The 25,934-nt window shown below is 43.1% G+C and overlaps 1 protein-coding gene across 5 annotated transcripts in view; it reads right to left on the reverse strand.

The window, feature by feature from the left end:
• Lpar1 (lysophosphatidic acid receptor 1) overlaps window positions 1-25,934 on the reverse strand; it is a 116,767-nt gene that overhangs the window by 50,894 nt on the left and 39,939 nt on the right. For 3 of the 5 annotated variants that reach the window (XM_021199748.1, XM_029540307.1, XM_021199749.1), the window contains exon 2: window positions 14,871-15,029. In XM_021199748.1, the coding sequence (XP_021055407.1) occupies window positions 14,871-14,915 (45 nt within the window). In that variant the 5' untranslated portion in view covers window positions 14,916-15,029. Of the gene's footprint in view, window positions 1-9,438; window positions 9,548-14,870; window positions 15,030-15,206; window positions 15,263-25,934 lie in introns of those variants that run through there. The other 2 variants (XM_029540308.1, XM_021199751.1) reach the window with 2 other exon arrangements.

A 25,934-nucleotide genomic window follows, 5' to 3' on the forward strand; every position in this document is an offset into this window, starting at 1 on the left:
TAGACGGCTCGTGTCTTTAGATGATTGGTCTTCAGCTGGTGGTACTATTTTGGAGAGACTCATAGGGACGTGAGACTTAGCTGGCTCACATAGGGGTGGGGCTCACATAGGGCTGGAGCTCACATAAGGGTAGAGTCAGGAATTGAAGGCCAGGTCAGCTGTAACTCTACTTCTCTATGGGACCTCATGCTCCTGCCAACTTGCCTTTCCAGCCATGACAGCCTGTGACCTCTGACCTGTGAGGAATTCTACCATGATGACAATAAAAGTAACTAATATCCATTCGAGGTGGGGGTGGGGGGGAGAGGGGCCTCACTTGCAAGCACACAGAGAGGCAAGCACACTACAGAGGCAGAGGCAGGCAGATCTCTGAGCTCAAGGCCAGCCTGGTCTACATAGCGAGTTCCAGGACAGTCAGAACTACACAGTGAAACACACTATCTCAAGAAAAACCAAAAGAAAAAAAAAATCAAAAAACAAACAATAAAAAACTGGGGCAAGCATAAAATTCATAAGACATGATTGTTTTCCCATGGTCAAAAACTTAAATATAGACGTTACAGTTAGTACAATTTAATAATACCAGCATAAATCTATCATTGTACCAAAAAGAGCTTGGGATGGGGGAGTGGGATGTAAATGTCTGTTCCTTTTGTCTTATTCTTCAGATAAGAATCGTGTAAGGCAGAGAAGAGGAGGAAGAAGAGGAAGAAATCAATACAAATTAAACCTACTGGGTAAACTGTGACAGTTTGCAAAAATTCTTCAAATGCGCTGAGGCAAACACAATCTGAGGAATCCGAAGCTCATTCTCCACACTGCTGAGGAAGATGTGAGCGCTTGGTCCCCTGCTGGTCGTGTTGGAGAAAAGAGCAAACAAGGCAAAGTCTGAAATTCCCCAATGACCCCACCTAGGAGTGTTTTTAAGTGGTTCCTTTTTTACTTTGAGAAAAGAAACCAATACTTCCTGGTAGAACTGAGGGGCAAAACAAATACATTCTCCAGACAAAGTTCAGTCAATATTTCAGACAAAGTGAACGAGATCATGCTAAACCTAAATCGCTACAACCAGAAATCCTTGTGGAATAAGAAGCTCTCAGATGTTGCCCTGGATAGAGAATAAACATGCAGACCAGATAAAATTATTTTTAATGACGTTCATGCCCTTTTCTCCCGCACTGGTCACTTCATCTCGGATGTATACTCTGGGTCCTCAGTGGCTATTCTGCAAACCAGATGCCCGTCTTGGAAAGTTCCTTGCCCGATCTGTGATCTTCGGAGTCACAACAATCTGGCAAGCCGGGTGTGGTGGCGCACGCCTTTAATCCCAGCACTCAGGAGGCAGAGGCAGGCGGATTTCTGAGTTCGAGGCCAGCCTGGTCTACAAAGTGAGTTCCAGGACAGCCGGAGCTATACAGAGAAACCCAGTCTCGAAAAACCAAAAAAAAAAAAAAAAGGGGGGTGGTGGTTCTGGAGCTGTCTGAGATCTCTCTGTCCTCCGCTAAGTCATCTCGGCCTTCCCAGGCATTTATGGAATGTCAGTCACAGATATAGCTTAACACTGTGCCTTCCAAGGGCACCCCAGTGATACACCTGAGTGGCTGCTGGAGCCACTCCCTGTCCATTTGACTTGCTTTTTAATCTCCCACAAAGCAATTACACACTCATTAGCAAAGAGGAAAAGCAAACACCTGGCATAGAGCACACAATACTAATTAGACCTGTGTGGTTTAGTAGGGAGTCTGATAAGAATGTAAATAATATACTCCACAGGCATACTTTACAGGAACTTTAATCCATGCTGGGTAAAGAATGAGCAATATGATATAAATGAAGTCAACTTGCTTTCCACTTCTGTGTGGGCATATGTATGCACATGTAAATCTGTGTGTCCCAGTATTCGTGTGTGTGTGTGTGTGTGTGTGTGTGTGTGTGTGTGTACATGTGGACACCAGAGATTAACCTCAGGCATTGTTCTGCAGGAGACACCCACCTTGACTTTTGAGACAGGGTCTTTCACTGGCCTGGATGCTAGGCCGGCTGGCCAGTGAGCTCCAGGGAGCCACCTGTCTCTTTCTCAGGACCTCATGGTTCCATTTCTATTAAAGCAATGGAATGTTTGAGGCTATGTGCCTTCTTGAAGCATGGGTCATCCTGATTCTAATGCCCAGCCCCCTAACATGGTGTTCAGTAGGGTAGGCAAGGGCCCCAAGTCCTGGTTCTCTCGTTTTAAATGGGGCCATAGTTGAGCTCTATCCTTGTCATTTCTAGTTGCTAAATCTAAACCAATCAGCCTACATACCTCTCCCAATAAGGATAGAAAAGAAGCAGCATGGGATTTATTCAAATGTTATTAAATTTATTCTCAGGAAAATAATTCTCATCCTTCTTAGAGCCTCAAATGAAAAACAAGAAAAAGTAGGATAAATTCTCATTGGAATTAGAGATCATAAAACAATACTGATACAAACGAAAAGATAGCTTAACCCTAGATTCCTTAGGATGCTGAAGATTATGCGAAATTAAATGTCTTAAAAGTTTACCTAAAGCCGGGTGTGGTGGCGCGCACCTTTAATTCCAGCACTCAGGAGGCAGAGGCAGGCAGATTTCTGAGTTCGAGGCCAGCCTGGTCTACAAAGTGAGTTCCAGGACAGCCAGGGCTACACAGAGAAACCCTGTCTCAAAAAAAAAAAAAAAAAAAAAAAAAAAGTTTACCTAAAATAGTATATCAAGTGGTTCCTCTACTAAAGCAACAGTATAGGATAATAAGGTGTCTACGTGTATGTGAAGAATCTGTGGAGAATAGCAAATCACAAGTCAGTGAGGGTACTCCTCATCTCATATAGGCCCCTATCTACCAGGCTGAGCACATCATCACATTGGAGGATTTCCAGAGAACTCTGGGTTGAGCCTAAGAGAAGGAATGATAAGAGCCACTAAAAATACTGGAGACATGCAGGAGTAAATATAGCAAGCATCTTTCAGATGCTTCTCTGAGCCAGTCAAGAACTGCAAACCAAGGTTAATGGGCTGTACCCGCAGCAGACCACTATGGTCACTGGCGACATGGCTTTAAGTGCTGCTGAGAAGCAGAAATGGCTTTTGTCTTTGTCTGAGGCAGTGAATTTGACCTAAAACCATTAATAATGCTAGAAGTCTTGACAATCTCCATGTTAGTAAAATAATGGGTTAGAAAAAAGTATCAATTCACACACAGTGCTGCTAACAGGACAGGTGGCTTCACGTTGGGAAAATCAATTATAGGAATAAGGAATTGCCCAAACAGGAATGGAATCCCAGTACTCAGGAGCCTGAGGCAGGATATGGAAGTTCAAGGTTAGCACTGAAATGCAGGAACAGACATTGGAATGGGCCAGAGAGACCAATACACACACATGGCAACATGATAGGGAAGTGGAGATTTATCCATCAACTGAGGCAATGCTATAACTGTTCATTCATTTAAAAATATTTCCTATGTCATACACAGAAATTCATTCAGGCTATATAAACCAATATCATACACCGAACCCCATTTGAGGTAATATGTTAATATGTATGTGTGTATGTATGTATTACATATATTATATGTATTATATAGATTTTGTTACATTATATCTATTATATTGTTATACAAACATTAATCTGAAAAATATAAATGAAAATTCTTAAAAGTATATTTATAACTTGTAGATAGTGGGAAGATTTTTTTCCTAAATGAGACCAAAACACTGACCAAATTTAATTGATCAAAAAGTTAAGAACCCAGTACTATAAAAGACCTTATAATGAATGGTTTAAAAAAAAAAAAAAACTTGTCAGCCAGGCGTGGTGGCGCACACCTTTAATCCCAGCACTTGGGAGGCAGAGGCAGGCGGATTTCTGAGTTCGAGGCCAGCCTGATCTACAGAGTGAGTTCCAGGACAGCCAGGGCTGCACAGAGAAACCCTGTCTCGAAAAAAACCAACCAACCAACCAACAAACAAAAAACTTGTAGGAAGTTTGGCAATTTACATATAGAAGATTCTCTTTACATCGAGGAGTAAAGATTTTTTACCAATCAAAAAGGGGAAAAACTGAACAATCCAACAGAGGAAAGCATGAGCAAAGATGTGGACAGGTGATCCCCAGGAGAGAACACCATGACAGCCACCTGAAAACTCTCCTCACAGGGCATCAGAGGAGGCCGAGCACAATGTATAGGAAGGTCCAATAGACTTCCATCCCAGCAAAAATGAGCAGATCTGAAAACCACAGCCTGATGAGGCTAGCCACGTGATGCTGGAGAAAACTCAGTACAACCGCTTTGAAAAAGGGTTTCACAGAACCAACTCAAATGCACATATCAGACACTGAGTCCTCGGGGGAAATATCACACGTGTGCCTAAGGAGACACAATATTGTATAATTTAAAATATAGAAGCAACATAAATACTGAACCACCAGAGAGGGAATGCTAAAGGTTATGTTAAATTATAACATAACCAAGAAAGTATAATAAAAAGAAGTTACATAAAGCCAAATCACATACACTAACTGTGAGAGTGCACGTATACATATGGTGCACTATTCTTACACTAACATTTACAGAAATTGACTATAATTATTCCTACTTTCCTCATATAAATGTATGCCCTCCAACACATGCAAGGAGAATAACAGACACCAATTTCTGATTGGATGAAGAAATTAACCGTTCTGGACACCTGGAATGAACCTCTGACTTCTACCAGCAAATGCAGACACAAAGAGAAGAGAGAATAATTTCCTCATCCAAAATCTGTGGAGGAAAAAGTCGCCTGTGGAGGCAGAGGTGGGGGAAGGGATTCACTATGCAGTTCTAGCTAGGCTGCAACTCCCTATGCAGACCAGGCTAGCCCCCAGCCTAACAGGCAGACCAGGCTAGCCCCCAGCCTAACAGGGAGAGCCACCTGCCTCTGCCTTCCTGAGTGCTGGGATTAAAGGCAGGAGCCACCAGGCTCAATCTGAAGTCACCTTGTTTGAAGACCCTCAGTTACTCACTTCTGTGGCATCTGCTCTGCTGAGGCTTAAATCAAAACCCTCTGGGATTGAACCTCCAAGGAGCACAGGCAGGCTCTGAAATGCAGTCGTCACTAAGCGGATAGGCTGAGACTACGTGTCCCGTGTGCATTAGGCTTTCTACAGCAGGTTCTACTTACTGTCAGAGCACATTTAGCAACTTGTTCCATTTCAGTTTTTAAACATGGCAGTAAATGCTTATTTCTTTTAGATTTCCCATCTTCTATTGCTTCTCTTGCTGTTCCCTCATGTAAAACTGCTCTGTGAAACTGCGTTTACTATGACCGAATTATAATAAATTATTCAGCAAAAAGCAGCTTTTCCTATTCTACATATCAAGAGACAGTTTTAATAACTTTAAGGGAAAACTTGGACAAAAGTACTTAAAAGAATTCTGGGGCTGGTGAGCTGGCCCAGCAGACAGAAAGAAGCATCCTTCACCGAGCCTGAGTTCAATCCCCAGATCCCACCTATTGGATATCGATGACAGACTCTAGCAAGTTGTTCTCTGACCTCCACATATGTGACATGGCATGTGCATAATGACTGTACAAATATGCACACATGTACACACATATGTGTACACACATATGTGTACACACATACACACACACACACCATAAGCACACAAAGTAAATAAATAAAATGACTGTTTTTCAGTGTTGTTTGTTTGGTTGGGTTTGGTTTTGGTTTTTGTTGTTGTTTTTTTTTGTTTGTTTTGTTTTGTTTTTGAGACAAGATCTCCCCGAATATCCCTGGCTGACTGGAAACTCTTTATGTAGACCCACTGGGTTAGTCTGGAACTCACAGAGCTCTGCCTGCCTCTGCCTACTGAGTGCTGGGACTAATGGCATGTGCCCCATTGAGGCAAAAGTGTAATATATTTTTAAAAAGAAAATTTCTGATTAGGCCAGGTATTTTGGCTTATATAACCCAACACACAAAAAGATGAGGTAGGTAAATTACCACAAGTCCAAGGTTATGTTGGGCTGAGGTGTGAAATTCTGTCTTATAAAATAGAATTGTTTCCAATTCCAATGTGTACTGTCTGATGTGTCTGCTGACTGGAATCCTCAGGCCAGTGGCACTCCCTGCCTGCTTTATCTTCTCCACTACCAGAGGGCTGAATGTCTCTACACACAGGCTCGGTGGTGCCCTAGGGCTCCAAGCTCCACACAAAAGTGTGATGTCAGCAATGGAGTCCCTCCATCTGGACGTGTCTCACAGAGGTGGGATCACCTGACCGCATCACCGCTACACAACCCAGCATAGCCCTCCAATTTAGCCCTGAACTACAACCGGTGCCGCTGATCCATGGAGCTGCAGGTCTCTCGTGTTCACCCCTTCATTATTTTTTTGTCTAGGTTACTGATTGCCTTACCAGTCATAGTTAAGGTAGTGCTAAGTAAAGACCTGGAGCAGAGTGTGCGGAGTCGGAGCTCATGCATGAATCCAGTGAACAATCTCCAATCTGGACCTGAACCTAGACTTCCAAACCCCTCTTTGCTGTCTGATGCAGGCTCTTCTAGTGGTCAATGTTTGGAAATCACCCTCTGGACACTGACTATGAAGTCATGCAGCCTGTTGGCCATCAACAACCATGTACCCCCATCCTTCTACCTGCCAGATCTCATAGCTCTGCTTGAATGCTTATCTCAGGTTGAACGTATCTTTGAAACTTGCTTCACGGCCAACCTAAGGCTGCAGAAATGAATCTGCACCACGGCCCTATCTCATGCTAAGGAGCACGTAGAAGAAAACACACCTTTCCCTTCTCCACAGACTTCAGCCTGCCTATGACTCTGATTTATGACCTGAGGAAGTTTAACCTCGGGGCAATGCTTAAGTGACACTCTAAAACTGCAGTGTGGCAGGGTCATCACCCAGCAAAGGCAGGCTGATTTCCTTAATGACAGTCTTGCTGCAGCAACTTTCAGAGCTCAGAAGGCAGCAACCCCCGGACCCTATGATTATGGTTAAAAATAGGACATTGTGCCTCTTGGGCATATATGCTGACTCTGCAAAAAAAATCCAAGGCTCCGGAGAACCTAGGAGTGTAAAATAGACACACACCGCGGTGGGTGGGAAAGAAAAAGCCACATGCCCTTTCAGGATAAAGAGGCAGCCTCATTAACCAGTACAGACTGAGCCAATTAAAAGGGCATATTAGAAAGATAAATAAACCGATGCATGCTGTTGGGTATCTTTTGTGGCTTACCCTGGGCTCTCCACCAGCACCCATGTGATTTTTAGCTTAGGAAAGAAAAATTGAAAATGTACTCTCAGATTCCAAAATCAGATATCCTCTCCAACCTTCTGAGTTTATAAACACAGAAGGGAGCATAAATGAATTTAAATAGCAATATAAGAAGAAATCCAACTTCTAATTGAAACATGAATCAAGATGGAATAAGTCAGAAATCTCAGTGTTTACCTCCACACGCACTTATTCCTGGCAGTCCATGGGAGTTTTCCATAGAGTGTTTATCTAACTTGGCTTTCCTCTGATAGCTCTTCTGGCAGAAGACAAACGCACATCACATACACAAACCATATGCGGTAACCACTTTCTCCCTGCAAAGAACTCTCACAACCACTGCGGGGGGGTGGGGGGGAGGGAATGGTGAGAGCGAGCATCTGCTTGGTATCTATTAAAGATGCCACAAAGCACTTAGCTTCCCATTCATACTCTCAACCATGGTGCACATTGTTTTAATTCTACATAATAAAGAATAAAGCTGGAACAAAAATGTGTACCGAAAGCCCTCTTAGCCTTGGCCTACAATATTTTAGACTTACAAAATCTATGTGGACCTAAGCCCATGGACTCTCTTTCTCGGTGCCATGTATGTAAAGCCAGACCACACTGCACCTTCATGGTGTGCCCATAGGGAACACCACACTGCAATCCATGGCTCATACTATAACAGTATGCCATGCAACTATTAATTACTCATGCTTTAGCCTAATAAAAAGCATGCATGGCTCTTTGGCAGTCAGATTTTAAGTCCCACTATTGCCTTAACTTTCTTCCTGGGGGGCTATGGTGTGTACCTCATTTGTGGAGTCTTCCTTAGCGATATCTGCTTCTAATTTCCATCTTCTTCTATGAGTGAAGAGGAACACTGAAACTGTCTTTTTTAACTATAGGTGTTCATAGGATGGATTAATACAGAAGAGTAAATGGATCTGCCCGGTGGCCTTCCAAGACAACCGGGTGCCAACTGTGAGGACTTTTCAGAGAAGAAATTAGAGAGATCTGGGTATTCATTGAGCACAATGTGATATTAGCAATCTCTTTCAGTGCTGATAATGTGAAAAGTGTGATAATGGAATCACGGTTACGTGAACAAATTATTTCTGGCAGATGAAGAGTGAGATACGAGGACTGATGGAAGGATGGAGCAAAGCTGGGGGCTTAGCGTGCTGTATCCTCCGAGTGAAGCGAGAGGGGGAAAGGGAGAAATGCTGGTGACTGGTGAGTGACTCTGGATAATTGTGCAAGGAGCTTACGATCATGCTTGTGAATGCCTGAAAACCTGCTTTACACAGGATTCTAAAACACCACAAGAGGGGGGGGGGGAGAGGGAGAAGAGGGGAGGAAGAAGAGGAGGAGAGTAAGGGAGGGAGGGGTGGGGAGAGAGTTTTTCCAATCCCAGAGTTACATGTCCAGTGTTTTAATGCAGAACTCAGTTGCTTTCATCCAACTCAAAACAAAAGCTTCTAAGACGTGGACTTTTAAAATATAAAGGATTCTAAACAGACAGCTCAAAACACCAGCTGGGAACCGAGAGAACAATCTGCTAAGACACTATACTTTTAATGCAAGCAACTGAAATCACTTAACAGGACCAAAGTCTATCCGGGCCACTACTGTGAACACAGATGTCACCTCACACTTGAGGGCAGAAGGGAAGAGCATCATCCCCAATGCTGAAGACAAAGGTCACTTCCTCACCGGAATCCCACGGGTGGCAGCCAAGCAACCTGTAAGTCCTCAAACACCCATTTGGGCCTCTCTCACCAGTGCTGGGGGTGGGAGGAGCCAAATGACATACTCTCCTATTGAGCTACTGATCCCTCCACTAAGACTGAAACTGGAAACTGAGATCCAGAACCTCATCAACCACAGTGAAGTAAATGTTTGGCAGAGTTTTAGAAACAGAAAACAGAAACTATCCTAGCTTACATCACCCCCACCCCACCCCACCCCACCCCACCCTACCCCTCAACATCCCGCAGAACAGGAATACATGACCAAATTCCTTGGTTCCTGTCTACAAAAATACATCCTCAGGTTCCCTTGACAGTAGCTTTTATCAACTCTGGACTAGTGTAGCTATAAATCAGTCGAGGCGACTTCCCGTGACTCTCAGTCCCAACCATCCTGGGACTCACCTTAGCTGTGCCAGGACTGGGTGCTGGAGTACAAGGAAACAATTCTGCATCTTAAGAGTCCAAGCAGGGGCAAGGCAGAGAACCAGACTGGTCTGACTTCAAAGCACAAGGCCGATCCCAGGCTGACTAAACAGAGATCCCAGCAGGAGCGACAATGAGTGCTTTCTTCCCTATTGTTATTTGAAACAATCACAGGCTATTTGCTCATATTAATTAGTTTATGTCTGGTGCTAGGCAGCCTTCACTAGAAAATGGCCTTTGTTACCAGATGAATGGAAAAACAAACAAAAAACCCCCAGCCTTTTCTTTTTTCTTCCAATTGTTGCCTTTGCCTTGGAAAGAGATGAGCAGGCCTTTCCCACCTGAATGTGAGTTTATGTCATGGGGGTCGGGTCAGAAGAATGTATATTCCAGGCTGGATAATGTCAGGGTAAGGTGACTGCACCATGAGAGCTGCTCATTATGAGCCAGCTAAAATGATGCTAGCTTTACATAATTTGAGCCTTCTCTCCACCAGGAGACGATAGCTATCTGGAGAGGAGACATCACTGCAGGCAAGCCCACCTTGAAGGAAATCCCGAGTGTGCAAAGCAGAAAGGAAGGGTTGGCCTGTAATCAGGAGGTTCATCATGTCCAAAGCTAGGGTGCTCCAGCCAGGGGACCCAAAGGTCTGCATCTCAACTGAAAGAGAGCCAACTTGTTCTGTGATCTAATTACTGAAGCTTGCAACTGACTCTTGCCGAATGGCCCAGTTCCCCAAGTATCAGCAACTCTTACTAATGCCAGCATGGGGTGAGAATGAGACCTACTGAGATCGACATTGCCCCAGAATTTGTCCCAGAGCATAGTCAAGTCCAGGTTCAAACACAAGTCAAGGACTCTAAAGCTTGGGTAATAACCATTAAACTATACAGGCTGTGTGTGTGTGTGTGTGTGTGTGTGTGTGTGTGTGTGACTGTAGATTGAATCCAGAGCCTTCCATGTGCTAGGCAAGCATTACACCACTGCAGGCTTTGTTAAAATCATTTTTCACTTCCTTACTATGGCTTTTAAGGTCCTGCAAAATTCCTGAGTTAATAACCCACCCATTCTAATACTCAGGGTCTGCCAATTTCTACAGTGCAAATATTATATCATGACGGAATTTGACAAGCTCGCCAAATGCTAGGGTTTGTTTTGTTTTAAGGAGATTTATCTTTCACACACACACACACACACACACACACACATACACACACACGAGTATAGATAGGTACCCTCAGAGACCAAAAGAGAGCTTTGGGTCCTCTGAAGGTGGAGTTACAGAGCTTCCTGTAACTCCTCCCAGTGTGGGTGATGAGATTCAAACATGGGCCCTCTGCAAGAGCAATACACACTCTTAACCACCGAGCTACGTACGGACCCAGCCCCTCACGGAATTCTTCACAATCCTACAATCTGACCGCGTGGCTTGGTAGAAGAGGGCACGCCCCTCTGGGGGGCAGCCCCAGGCCCGACCACGCAGTGCTCACTCTATTCAATCCTGAAGCTGGGGGCTTTTCTCCCCGTAGCCCATTGGGCATCTGCGCATGCTCTTTCTGTTTCCCCATCAAAACAGCTCATATCCGTCCACACAGGGGCTCCTGCAAGAAGCCCAAGTGCCAGTCCCAGAACAGCAATACTTCCTGTGTTGTGATAACTTTTAAGTTGTCCCTTCCTCAGCTGCCTATCTTCCACCATGTTTCTGAACTCTAGCACGGCAACGATTTTATTTAATCTTATTTATTCTTGCATGTAGAGGCCTGTCCTGTTGCCAAGCAGTAACCATAATACATACCAACACGCACAGACAATATGCCCCAGCCATTGTTGTGAGCTGAGTGTGTAATTGCACGTGACATTTTTCAAGCACTGCCAGAAGGCTGGCCTCTCGACTGCTCTGCTTGTTTTGTAAGCGTTATGTGGAGGCACTGAGAGAGTGAACACATTCCCTCCGGCTCGGCCCTGAGTGTCAGAGCCAGGGCCTGAACTCAAGCAGTGTGACCCCAGGGTCCTCGCACATGCTTCCGAAAAGCTGCGTTTCGTGACATTTTTATTTATTTTTCAATAATGATCCTCAAGGAGAAATTTTTAATTAAATTTAAATTCCCCCTAATGAAAGAAGTCAAATGCTATGAAATATGATTCTTTAGGGTAGGGTTAAGCTTTGGCGGGACTTATCATCTCCCCAGATCCAATTTGGACCCTCTGGGGGGCAATAGAATTCTATTGAAAATGTATGCGCTGGCTTTTTCCCTCTGCTCCTCTGTTTACGAGCCATGTGTTTGTCCTTAAAAACACATGGTCTTGTTTTATCGTTTTAATGATCTCTTCCTGTGAGGATTATTCTGCGTCTTGCTTTCTCTCCCCTTTATAAGGTGTCTTACGACAACACAGCCATGTCGATATGCTCATGTTTTCACCGCTATGTGACATTTAAATCATATCCAGGTACCTGGCTTTATTAATAACCAACCAACTGCTGAATAGTCAGGACGTTTTGAACTTCTTCCCGTGACTATCTTTTTATACGCTTCCTTGGTTTCGTGTGTTTAGACACCAGTGTGACTGCAAAAGGTTTCTGACTTTAATTAATCCTGCCTAGTCGATGTACCAATTTTACCCACAGAAAGTCTTCAAGAGCATCTATTTCCCTAGGTGTTTGGTTTAAATAGGATCTCTTTCTATTTTGGATAGTGTTGGACATTTTGATGAAATGAATCACTTAAAAGCATTTATAGTACTCGCAAACCCATAGCGGTTTACATGACAGGGAGGATGGTAAGTCCATGTTGGAAATGCTGACAAACAACAATGATGGAGTGATGGAGGCTGAAATGCCTGGTCAGGGAAGCCTGTGCTCAGGCCTAACTCACTACACACACACACACACACACACACACACACACACACACACACACACACACACACACACACACACACACACACACACACACACACACACACGGCAGAGGCTAAGAATAGTCATCATCAGGAACAGCTGCCATGGGCTTTGAACTGGTAACCTAAAGTAACACAAACTGAATCTCTTGACCCATTCTCTAAGCCCCAGCATACTGAGATGAATGGAACCAGACTCCCAAGTAAGTCAAGTGCTGAAACCGTGAGAAGCATCCCACAAAAGAGAAATGGCATTGGGGGGCGGGGGGTGGGCACTGGGCATCCAACAGCCCAGGAAACACTGAAAGCTTTAACGAACAGCAAGGGATTTATCCATGGTGGAAAACCTCCACGTTAACCTGTGGCAGTGGTTCCCTGCCTCCCTAATGCTGTGACACTTTAGTGTGGTTCCTCATGTTGTGGTGACCCACAACCACAAAATGACTATCATTGCTACTTAATAACTGTAAATTTGCTACTGCTATGAATTATAATATAAATGTCTGATATGCAGGATATCTGACATGGAACCCCTGTGAAAGAGTCATTCAACCCCCAGAACTGGCTGCAAGAAAGGTGACTGCTGAGAAATGACCCTTTCTTCTTTCTCCCTCTCTTTCCTGACGTCTTCTTAAAAACAACAAAACAGCAACAAAAACCCCAGACATTCTTAATCCTTATTTTAAATATGCACAGAATATAATAACCTTCTAAATGATACTGAAAAAAGGATACAACATGCTGGTCCATCAGGAATTAAACTTCAATCAGAGTGGCTGGTCCTTGGGAAACCCTTAGATTATACACCGTGTGTGTGTGTGTGTGTGTGTGTGTGTGTGTGTGTGTGTGTGTTCAACATGGAAGTAAAAGGAGGATAATGAGGGAAGAGGAGGTATTCTAAAGAGAAGGGAAGGGAACAGGACTGAGAAATGGGGGAAGGCAAAAGCTTGCAGGTTCCCTCATATTCAGAATCTAGATTATAAAATATGCCCATGTGGTGGTTTGTGGAATGCCCCCACCGGCCTGAGTATCTGAACACTTGGTCCCATTTGGTAGCACTGTTTGGGGGACTCAGGAGGTGAGGCTTTGCTGGAGGAAGTATGTCACTGGAAGTGGGCCAAGAGAGTTTGAAGACTCAAGTTACTTCTACATCACCCTCTGCTTCCTGCTTGTGTTTCAAGATGCGAGCTTCAGCTTGTTGCTCTAGCTGCTGTTCCATGATGGTGCTGGACTCTTCTTTGGAGCCAGAAGCTCAAATAAACACTGCATTCTCTAAGTTGCCTTGGTCATGGTGTTTTAGTGCAGAAATAAAAATAATAAATACTAAAATAATAAAATAATAAATAAAATAATAAAATAATAAATAATAAAATATATATATATATATATTTATATATATATATAAAACATGAAAACGGAAGAGAGTGTGTGGAAAGGAAAAAGGATACCAGTAAGAGGTGTATAGGTAGGGCAGAAGAAGGCACATAAGTAAAAATCCAAAGTGCAGTGATATGTATGTATGTATGTATATATGTATGAAAAGGTCATAATGAAACCCAGTATTTTGTGCACTAATTATAAACAACTTTAAAATGTCTTTCTCAAAGGCACCTATATTTCTTAAACCTTTGCCTAAAAATGGCCATGATAAATGAGAAACCTCTCTGGATACAGAGGAGTCAAGAGAAAGGGAAGGCAAGTGAGAAACTATATTCACTGGGCTTTGCATCTACAGTACTGTTTCAGCCATTGAAACATTGTATGAAGAACAGTAACCTGAGCGGAGTTTAAAGCTGGGATGGGGCAGGGAGAGCATCCGTCCAAGGCCCAGGGAGATGAAACCAAGACTGAATGACTCCAAGTCTGTTTCCATCCCACTGCACCACCCTGCCTGCTGAGACCGAAGAACAGGTCATAATCAAACAGGTCGCACCGTGATCTAAACAAAGAAGATGTGCTTGCAGGCTTACTGCTCCCCATGTACAGCCAAAGTACTTCACAGGACTACTGCTCAGAAATTTCTAGAGCTCCATTTTGCTTTCAAATTTCCCAGGATGGGCCGAGGCAAAATAATAATTACAGGGAAAGAACAATGAAGCCATCTTGGAGGGCTTACTGCAAGATTAGATCTAACTGAGAGATACCATGTGTACTACCACCCTCCCCATGAAAAGAAAGAGTAAATAAGAGGAGGAGGAGCAGAATTGACTTCTGACTTGTCTTGCTTTGGAGCTGGATGGCAATTGTGACAGTTGGGTATCCTCAGTGTGGTAAATCTGTCCCCCTGTGAGCAGGGGCCAGCTCATTTTCTCAGCTGCTTCCTAAACTATCTCTCTCTCTCTCTCTCTCTCTCTCTCTCTCTCTCTCTCCCCAAACATGCCATCTAAGTACCCACCACATGACAATAAGAGGTGTGCACAATTCTCCAGAGAAAAGCATACTTTCTTGTCCTCAGATTAACTATTACCCAGAGCTATGATTAACAAAAACATAGACCAGGCCGAAGCACTTACCTGGGGCTGTGAAATTACAGGGCTGGAAGTAGAGGCAGCTGCCATGACAGTGCTGTAGTTCGGGGCGATGAAAAGGCCCCTGCACTGCAGTGCCAGGCACAAGAAGCAACGCGTGGGTTGGCTGATCAGATCTTGGTCATGCTAGGAGGAACTGTAAGCCTGCAGAAACACAAGGAAGCCCGGAATGAGTAGAGAGGATTTTCATGGGCAAGGAAAGGTCACCATCTAGATGTGGCAACAGTCACTCAGACGAGCCAAATATTAGCTGTATGAACCTAGGGGCCTGCTGAGGCAGATCTGCCATCAAAAATCATGACTCCCTTAGCATCTACTCACAAGATGTTCTGGGGAGCAGCTGGATGTTCTGGGGAGCCACTGGATGTTCTAGGGAGCAGCTGGATGTTCTGGGGGAACAGCTGGATGTTCTAGAGAGCAGCTGGATGTTCTGGGGGAGCAGCTGGATGTTCTGGGGGAGCAACTAGATGTTCTGGGGAGCAGTTGGATGTTCTGGGGGAGCAGCTGGATGTTCTAGAGAGATAGCATCAAGTTGAGAAAAACAAGGAGATTGCACCAAGAGAAGCTACTTTGCTGTTTCTTAATTATTTATTAATATAACAATAATATAATATGTAATTATATATATATATATATATATATATATATATATATATATATATACTATAATGATTTCTTAAATCTTGAGATCTGATCATCTACATACACAGAGTGAAGAAAAGAACCCAGTGGTTGGAGATGACCACGAGTCCAGCCTTGCTTCTCCCTACACTTTTGTGGAAACAAAACCAAAAACAACCCTGAGTGCTGGGGGAAGGGATTCTAGAGAACTGTGCATTTTCAGTACAATATAAGAAAGGGATGAAATTCTATATTTACATTTCCTCAAAGAACTCGGTGAACATTTTAGAGATTCAAGGATGGATCATCACACAAGTAAGTGACAGGAAGGATCAAGAACTCAGGGAGGTGGAGTGTGTCATAAATCAGACGCCCTTACCAACAGGTAAGAGAGAGGGCATCTCCAAACTTCTTTGAAATTCTCAAGGGGAGGGAGCTAAGCAACCAGGAAGTAAAACCCATGCTTCTCACAAGCATGGGTTCACTACGCTCCCAGCAGTAAACTGGGACCTTGATTCTGTCAAAAGATTGGCCGGGGTAGTGCCCCACAGCTTCGATCAAACTCAAGAAGAAGAGGCAAGAAGTTAATTGTGAGTTCAAGGCCATCTTGGTCTACAAAGTGAGTCCCAGGCCAGGCAGAGCTACACAGGCCCTGTCTCAAAAATAGGGGTGTGAGGTGGGGTGCCATGATCACAGGAGCAATACAATTGAGTCCATAAAGGAAAAACTCTCCCCTGAAGAAGTTATGCACATTCCCTTCTTCTAAACGTTGTGTTTTCATCCCAATTAGCAATCTCTCAAAAGAGATTTATTAAGGAAGGCACGTGGTGGTTCACACCTCTAATCTCAACACTTAAGAGACAGAAGCAGGAAGATCAAAAGTTCGGTGCTAGGCTTACTACATAAGTAAGGCTCTGGGTTGAAAAGAGGAAGGAAAGAAGAGAAAGAGAGATGAGAGATGATAGAGAGGAAGAAGGGAGAGGGAGAGGTAAAAGGAGAAGGGAGAAAAGGAAGAACTGATAGAGGGGGAGGGAATGGAAGAGGAGAGAGGGAAGAAAGGAGGACAGACATGCTTACTGAGCACCTACAGGAAACTGTCGCCAGCCCCTGCTGCAAATACATTGTAATTTCACTGGTATGCAAGGAGATACCTGAGTGTTGTTCAACTCTTGGAGAATGACAGTTGCCTTAATAATAAAAGTCATAAGCCAAGGGGCAAATGGTCTGAGCCTTGTGCAGTGAGAGCAGTGGACATGGACAGTCAATCCCAGACCTTTGATCCTGCAGTGTGCTCTGCTAGCTTGTGACTCCAGGCTGTGGAACCTCTGTAAGAAATGCTCTGGTCATGCAGCCACCCCTATAGCCTGCAGGTTTTCATTTTTATGCTTGTATAAGTATCATGCCTTCACACCATAGTCTGAAACACATCAGGTTTTACTTGTTTTAAGCCATGGGTAATTGCTCTATAAACAAACACATAGCAAGCAACCTTTGCAAGCCATCTTGGCCCGGTGTCAACATGGGATTCCACAGCTACCCTAAGCCAATGCCAGTATTCTCCTCAGCCCTACTTTAAAGAGAAAGAAAAAGACAATGACAATTTAAAGGAAAGACCCAGGAGAAAGGATGATGCTTTCTGTTCTTCACAGCAGTTTCTAGGATATGGATTCAATCACAGGAAAATTATAGGACCCAGCAGTGCATTGTTTTATACTAACACATGACCTCATGTCCATGCCTACTTTCAGTTCTCCATATTCTTCATGCGTTTATAACTCATTTCAACTCTCTAGATTCACAAATGAGTATAAAAGGAACATGACAACAACCAAAAGCCAGCAAGCGGGATTCTATTCTAAAACACCAATCTGCATAATCAAGTCTATGACTATTTGGCTCAAAGTAACTTCAGTTGCTACAATACAAAGACTGTCCAGAGGGGAACACAACACCTAGTGTGTGACAAGAAAATATACCCCTTATGGTGGCTTGAATATGCTTGACACAGGGAGAGGCACCATTAAGAGGTGTGGCTTGTTGGAGTAGGTGTGGCCTTGTTGGAGTAAGTGTGTCACCATGGTGGTGGCCTTTGAGACTCTCCTCCTAGCTGCCTGGGAGCCAGTCATCTCTTGTTCACCTTCGGAACAAGATGTAGAACCCTCAGCTCCTCCAGCACCATACCTGCCTAGATGCTGCCATGCTTGCTGCCATGATAATGGACTGAACCTCAGAACCAGTAAGCCAGCCTGTTGTCCTTTATAAGAGTTGCCTTGGTCATGGTGTCTCTTCACTGCAATTAAACCCTAACTAAGACACCTATCAAACCAAGCTGTCAAGCTGTCATATGTCATCAATCCTAAAAAGAGAGAAGAGAGAGGAGCCAGGAGCTAAGGAAAGCCCGCTGCACACCAAGCTCAGCTGCAGCTCTTCCACACAGCCTTGGGCAGATGCTGTTAGCTCCTGTCACAAGGGAGACTTCCAAGGCTTCAAAAGGTTACGTGCATGACCCAACTACAGCCACAAAGCCAGGAGAGCTCTAAACCTTGAACTCAGACCAGCCTGATGCCAGAGACCAGGCTCTTTCTACAGCCTAAGCCTCCAAGTGAAAGAGCGAGCTGGAGGACTGGGCCGATAGCTCATTTAATAAAGTGGTTGCCTTGCAAGCATAGGGACATGAGTTTGAGGCCCAGTACCCACCCCAAACCCTAGGGGTGGTAACACCTTTCTGTAGGCCCAGCACTGACGTGGCACAGACAGGAGGGTCTCTGGAGTTCACAGACAGTCTAGCCTAATCCAAAGGGGGAGACAGCATTCCAGAAGATGACATCTAAAATTATCCTCTGGCTTCACATGCATATACACCTGGATACATACATGTACATATACATATATGTTTGTGTATGGGGGAGGAAGCACTGTGGACGAAGAGACAGGAGTATCCCCGGGGTTCACTCTTCAGACAATCTAGCTAAATGGTTGAGCTCCCCATCTGAAGAAATAAGGTACTAAGCCATTGAGAAAGACACCTCAGGCTACCACATGCATGCATAGACATGTGACACACACATGAATACATATATACATCTATGTACCACACACACACACAGTCATTTTTTTAAAAAAAAAATTAATTATAAATATAAACAGTAAGGAATGGCCTGAAAGCCATTTCTGGTATAAGAAAGAAAATTGGAAATGATATCTAGACTCTCATACAAAGACCAGTAAAAAATATGCACAAATTAAAATGGAGTAGCAAGGATCACAAAGAATTAAATTTTTTTTTTAATTTTTCCAATGAGAAATATACACTGGCTGATTCCTTGTCAAGACAATCTACTAGGCTGATTGATGAGGGAAGAAAATATTAGGAAATCAGCCCTAGAAACCACAGAATGAATCTCAATTCTCGCTTAAACCTCCAAAGACATATGCTGGGAAGAAGGGCCTAGATGGCCCACAGGGAGGAAAGGCCAAGCCCTCTGCATGAGAAGCTGCAAGTTCCAAGTGCATGTACAGAAATAAGCAATGGAGAACCCAGGCGACCTGGACGGGTGCTCAGCAGGAGGAGGGCACCATGCCTGGGAGAGCTGGGGTGCATTGAAAACACTTTCAGAAGAGCCTCTGCCTCCAGCAGCCAACAAAGAGAGTAATCTCAGGCTGCACTTATTCCTGACTTGCATCGGCTATGAAGAATTCACCAGAAAACTGTGAGAAAAGAATGCCACAAGTTAGCCGCAGTCGGGGACAGCAGTGCCAAATGACAAAGGCTCCACTAATTAGTGAATGCCACACCAAATGCCTAAAAGAAAAACTCCAGTTGGAAGCAGACTTCCATCTGACGGCTTCAACTGAAGCTGGCTCCCTCCCCAGGCCTCACAGGAAGATAAACCTCTAATTGGCAAATTAACCTACTACAAGCCTAACCTTTTTCCTTATTCTGGATATCAGTCAAGTCATGACTCATACAAGCCTCTTGAAGAAACACAGGGTAGATCCCCAGCAAAGAGGGAGAAATACTGTGTAGACATCAGCTTCTCTCTCCTAGGATAAGCAACAGAAAAATGTCCAAGCGCAGCAGGCCAGCAAGACATACTGTGAGAGTTTAAAGTAAAGGGATTCCAGATTGAGAGCCTGTATTTACTTAAACAATAAGTATGATTCTTAAAAGAGAAACTTCTAGTTCATATTTGTAAGGTTGCTGAGGGCACTGCAGCAGCATCTCTGAACACAGGACACGTCACCAGGATAGAAAGTCAAGGTCAGGAAAGAGTTTGACCCAAAGGACAAAGAAAGGTAGGTCTGGACTGTGAACCTAAGCCAAGGTTGTCATGGAGATAACAGAAAATGAATACTGAGGAGAAGACAAATCAGATCGCTGGGATAGGGAAACCTACATTTAAAGACACCATCCCCAACACAGGATAGGCAGAAGAAAGTCTTGGCAGGAAGGAAGCTGTAAATGGTGACATGTGCCTGTAATCCCAAACTTAGGAAGCAGAGACAGGGAGATTGGAAGTTCAAGGTCATCCTCAGCTAAACGGCGAGTTTGGTGTTAGCCTGGGTTACAAGAGATCCTATATCTTATTTGGTTTTTGTTTTTGTTTTTGTTTTACGATGAATGAGAAGAGATACCATCATCAATGCTGAAATCAGGAAAATAAAAAATTATGCCCCAAAATTTTAGAAAACTGCTTCACAGATACTCACTTGAGATTAAATAGGGGGGGAAAAAATCAGTCTTTATATCTGTTTTGTTCTGCAACAAGCTTGACAGCCTGGCAGAAACCCAGGAGAAATGTTCTGGCCCCAAGACCTGGAGCATCGAGGAGATGAGACACTGTCTCTCTTAGTGTCTGTCCCCGTCTGTCCTTCCACTAGAACGAGACAGCATTCGCCACCATACTTACCTCCCCCAAAGCATGAGATAGAAAGATTTGTCCTTTGGAAACTCTGACCAGAAGGAAAAGACTTAACAATCGTGTAAGTTCCAGAATGAGACACTGTGCTCACTGAAACAAAAACAGGATGTTTAAAAAGCAATTAATTCCAAATTTAAAAGGATTAAAATGTGAGCTTAAGAAAGCTGGCTAGAATTTAAAAATAAGATGGGAGAACAGAGCAGAGGAAGAAAGAAAGAAAGCAGAAACCCTAAGAGATAAATCAGAAGAAGAAAGGAGTAACCAAAAACAAGCTAAGGCCAGAGGGCTGTAAGTTCATGAGCAGCCTGGGCAACTGTGGAGACCCTGTCTCAAAATAAAACGTGAAAAGCAGGCTGGGTTGTAGACCAGTGTCAGAGTCCTTAGCTAGCAGACTCATGGCTCTAGGTTCAAAAGGGAAAAGGGGGGAGGGGACTCATGAGTCCCTAAAATGGAAGGTCATGTGTCTGTAGACTGAAAAGAGTCCATAAGAAGCTGTTCACCTCAATGGGCTTTAATAGGATTATACCAATCTGGAAATTTTAAAGTCCTGTAAGGTCTAGAAAGGCTGCAGCTTATTGGTAGAAGACAAGTATGTGTGAGCATGTGGGCAGCAGGAGGCCTGAAGCCAGCACTGCCAAAACTGACACCAAGGCAGCCATGGCAGCAACATGGTCATTCCTCAAAACTCCTGAAAGACCTCAGAAAAGGGGAACTCAGAAACCAAGAGGTGGGGATCCAAGTGCCGTCAAACCGTTAAGTAATGCCCCTAGATGCAAGCTGACCGTGCGACAATGAGAGGGAGGTGAGCCTTCTGGGGGATGTGCTTCTGGAGACACGAAGGAAAAGAGAGGTGGAGATTAGGACAGTAGCTGTCAACACAGGAGAAGCCAAAGGAAGTTAACTGTGAAAAGCATCCCTGGATGACACACGTGAGAGCGAAGAAGGTGTCCTTGGTAGACCAGTTGTCCATCTGGATATACAGAGGGTAGGTTTATAAGAGAGCCTGGTGTTAAATGCAGAGTTAATACATAGAGAACCAAGTCAGCATAAAAAGATGATATGACCTTGAAACAGACCCAGTTTTTTTGTTTCAGAATAAAAAGGTCCACAGATTTTCACATGGCATGAGAATAGTAATGGGGGGCCCAGCACATTAATGAAGGATTAGAGACACAGATGAACCATGGAGCACTTGCCTAGCATGAGCCAGTCCCCAGGTTTGGAGCCTCAAGTCAATCACCAGCACTACGACAGAGAGGTGTGACTACTAACACACTTGGAACAAAGGGACCAGAGGGACATCAGAGTTGGTGTAGTAAGATATCTTCCATAGGGGAAATCGGAGGAAGGACTCTGTTTCCTAATCAAGCTTCGTGGAGCTAACACTTAAAAACATCTGTAACTGATCAAATTCTAAAAAAAAAAGAATATGACCCCAAATCAAAAAGTTCAGAACCACCCATAAAAGGAAAAGTATCAATGCAGAAATTCAAGGTGATATTAGTCATTGTTGGGGCTGGGATGGGGGTGGAGTACAAGTGTTTATGGTAATAGACTAGGTCATGTTGGTTAGAAAGTATGGGTCAGAGAATAGCAAATATTCAAGTAAGGATAACCAGCACACTTGAGGGAAAACAAATGGCACAGAGGTGGTTTAACAGGGACGTCACTTTCTTCAAGCAAGAACAAATACTGTGATAAAGGATGGGTGGAGGACTTAAGTAAATACTTCCTTAAAGGACATGTGTCAGTGAACAGAAAACAGCCTAAATGAAATTCCACAGCGCTGACTACCAGACAGACACAAAGCAAAACTACTATGGTCATGTTCAAGAGGATGTGAAAGACTGGATCTGTGGTACAAATGTCAAATGCTGCAGTCAATGCAGAAGCAGATGGAAGAGCCTCAGAAAATTCAAAACCTGAGGCAGAAATCCCACCTTTGAACACATTTCCAAGTTATTAAGATAGGATCTTTTAGAGATAACTAATTATCCATGCTCACATAGCATAGGTACAGTGGCCTGGAGATGGAAGAAAACCAAGTGTCCAGTGATAGATACACATATATAAACAAACTGTGGTAGATAGCCACAATGGGATATTATTACACCTTAAAAATGAATCAAGCCCTGACATAGGCACCAAGCAAGGTGCACCTTAATGACATTTTTGCTAAGGGAAATAGGTCACATGCTAGTGTTGCCAGGCACTGAGAAGGAAGAATGGGCCACAGGGAATGTTTAATGGGCATAGAATTGCAGAATCACCATAAAGAAAGGTTTATGGAGACCAGTTGTATGCTATGGTTTGAACATGACCTTGAAAAGTTTGTGTGCTGAGGCTGGGGAGGTGGCTTGGTGGTTAAGATCACCTGCTGCTCCTGCAAGGTCCCAGGCTTGATTCCAAGCACTACACCCACATACAAGATCAAGCCATCCATAGCTACAGTTCCAGAGGATCCAGAGCCTTCTTCTGACCTTCCTGGGTACCAGGAACACGTGGTGCATAGACATACATTCAAGTAAAACACTCATACAAATAAAATAAATTAAACACATTGAATTTTTTAAGTTTATGCTTTGGAGATTTGATGCCCACCATCACCATTTGCAACAGTTGTTCTTGGAAGTGGAGCCAAATGATGAGGTCATGAGTGTGGGGCGCCACATGACACTGAACCTTTAAAGAAGAGGAATGGGAACTCCAGCTCTTGGGAGGCTGAAGCGGAAAGATCACAAATCTGAAGCTATGAAAGGAAGAAAGGGAGAAAGATATAATAATGGAATGACCCCAAATCGGTGGTCACTTCAATAGTGAAGGATGTACTGGAAAATAAATACCCTCTCAGAATCAAGCTAGTGTGTTTTATTATGCTTAGATAACTGGAGAATCTCTGCTTTGGGGACATTTTCAGGAATGAGCCATAACTATGAATTTCTAAGTTAAAAGGAAATGAAATCAAGTAATTGTGGTCAGAATGAAAGAGCTCAAGAAGCAAAAGATGGGATCTGTACCTCAGGAAGGAATGAAAGTAAGGAAGACAGAGGATGTTAAGAAAGGAGCCACTAAGCCAAGCTGGTGTGCTTTCAGTTCAAAGTTTGCAGAAATACAAAGCTCAATACGTATATCCTAGAAAAGCTCAAATTCTAAATTCCAATGGCAGTTGATAGAAAATCTTGGAAGATGTCTTACCCCTAAGAACACTCATGTCCTCTAACACCAGAAGTAGTTCTTATGGTCTAGTGTCCTTAATGGTCTAAATTGGGGAATATGGGTAGTATAAGCAACCTGGAGGAGGTGGAGGGAGGGGTCAAGAGGAAGAAATGAGAACAATTAGGGGAGGGGACAAGTCTGTGGTTGTTAGGAAGAGTGATTCAGTCTCACCACAGTTTCACTCTCAATGGTGGGGGTCTGTTGACAGAGGCATTGTCCATCATTTAATAGTCAAAGGAGCTGACTTCATTCATCTTTGGGAGGATACATCAAAATCAATTATGAGTGTTAGAACAGCAACCAAAACCAAAAGTGGTTTTAAGCAAGTATACCTCAACGTAAGAAAGTTATGTTTAATGGATTTGTGAAGAATATGGAATAGCCACTTAAAAATATACCTAATGTGGATGCAATTGTTTTTGCCCCTTCTGGAACCCATTATGGACAAGATAGATATTAGGATCCTAAACACTATCCTGAATCAGAAGCTATGTGACTCTACAGTATCCTGTGGGATGAATATTACATGCAAACATTTAGCTCCAAGAATGTTTAATGTAAACCCATATGACAAAATGGTCAGAGCATTCAATAATATAGTCTTAACAACTACATACACTATCACAAAGTATATTTACATTCAATCCAGTTGTATCTAATCAATGAAATTAGACTGTGTTTAAATATCTCTCTCCTACATGGGAAAACACACAGAGAAATACATAGCTCTTACACAGGTCTTGTTTTCTGAGGAGGTTATTAAGGGTTTTTAAGTTTTCTGCTAAAAAATAAGGTACTCAAGTGAAATGTCATGAGCCAGGTAAAACAGCTTATCTAACACATAATAATAATAATAATAATAATAATAATAATAATAATAATAATAATAATGAGGAGGAGGAGGAGGAAGAGAAGGAGGAAGAAGAAAAGGAGGAGGAAGAGGCGGAGGAGGAAGAAGGAGGAGGAGGTGGAAAAGATTAAGCTATACAAGGACTGGACACCAGGCACAAAGGACAGTGCCCCAAAGAAGTAGAAGCATGATAGTGGCCTGTACAATGGCCACCACTCACTCCACCCTGACTCAAGATTTTAGGAGAGTTGAGAATGTGGCTCAGGGGTAGCGTGCACAAGGCCTTAGGTTCAATTTCTACACCTTTAAAAGGATTTTAAAAGTGTCCAAGTTACAGTCCAAAGAAAAGTCATGGAAACACAGGGGAATTACTAAGCTGACACAATAAATGACACTAAGATGACACTTCAAGGAACTCTTTAAAAAAATACAGCTCAAAAGAACTGACTATGAGAAAAGAGAAAACAGAAAAACAGCCTGAGAGATCCAAAGGACTTTCCTTTGGGTATCAACAAAAACTGATCATAGGATGCATTCGAGAAAGGTGTGAGAGGCAGAGAGATGCCACCCGAATAGAGTGAAGGAAATTGTACTCACTCAGTCTATCTACCATCAGTAAAGCTGGAAAGCCATGTAACTCGTGGGCCACTAGGTGTAATTTGATGCCAGAGGCATCAAAATATCAATACCCAACAAAGAGAATTATAGTATGATATCTAATCAATATTTACCAGCCACAGCAAAGAGGCCCAAAAATATGACTAAAATGATGAAAAAAATCACTTAATTAAAAAGATCCCAACTGGCACACGAATGTTAGAATTCCTGAGCATATTCAGTTATTACAGCCATTCTCCAAATGTCCAAAAAGCTAACAAGACACAGGAAAGATATTAAGACTCAAAGCAAACGTCTAGAGACAAAAATGTATTTTTAAATACATGTATACACACATCTATACATATACACATGCATACATATATCTATAAACATATATCATTCAATGGTTATAGCAGAAATCTTGACATTGCAAGGAAAAAATAGTGACACATTAAAAAAAATGCAACCTAAAACACTGAGAGGAAAATATTTTGGGAATATTAGTGAACTGCAAGCCAATTTCAGCTGAACACAGAGATTATATATAAATATACCAGTTTATTTTTCTAATAAGGAAAACGAATAAAAATAGAATGATAAAAACTAGAATGTACACTCATGTATGGCCTGATAGGCAACACATATGAGAATCTCAAAATGCAATAAGGAGCAAACCCGTTTTTAAGAATATGGGCACTTCACCTATGATACTATACAGATAAGAGACAAGAAGGTCAAATTAAGAATACTCCATTTAGGACTGGTGAGATGGGTCAGTGGGTAAGAGCACCCGACTGCTCTTCCGAAGGTCTGGAGTTCAAATCCCAGCAACCACATGGT

The sequence above is a fragment of the Mus pahari genome, chromosome 6 (genome assembly GCF_900095145.1).
Source record: "Mus pahari chromosome 6, PAHARI_EIJ_v1.1, whole genome shotgun sequence".
Classification (NCBI taxonomy): Eukaryota; Metazoa; Chordata; class Mammalia; order Rodentia; family Muridae; genus Mus; species Mus pahari.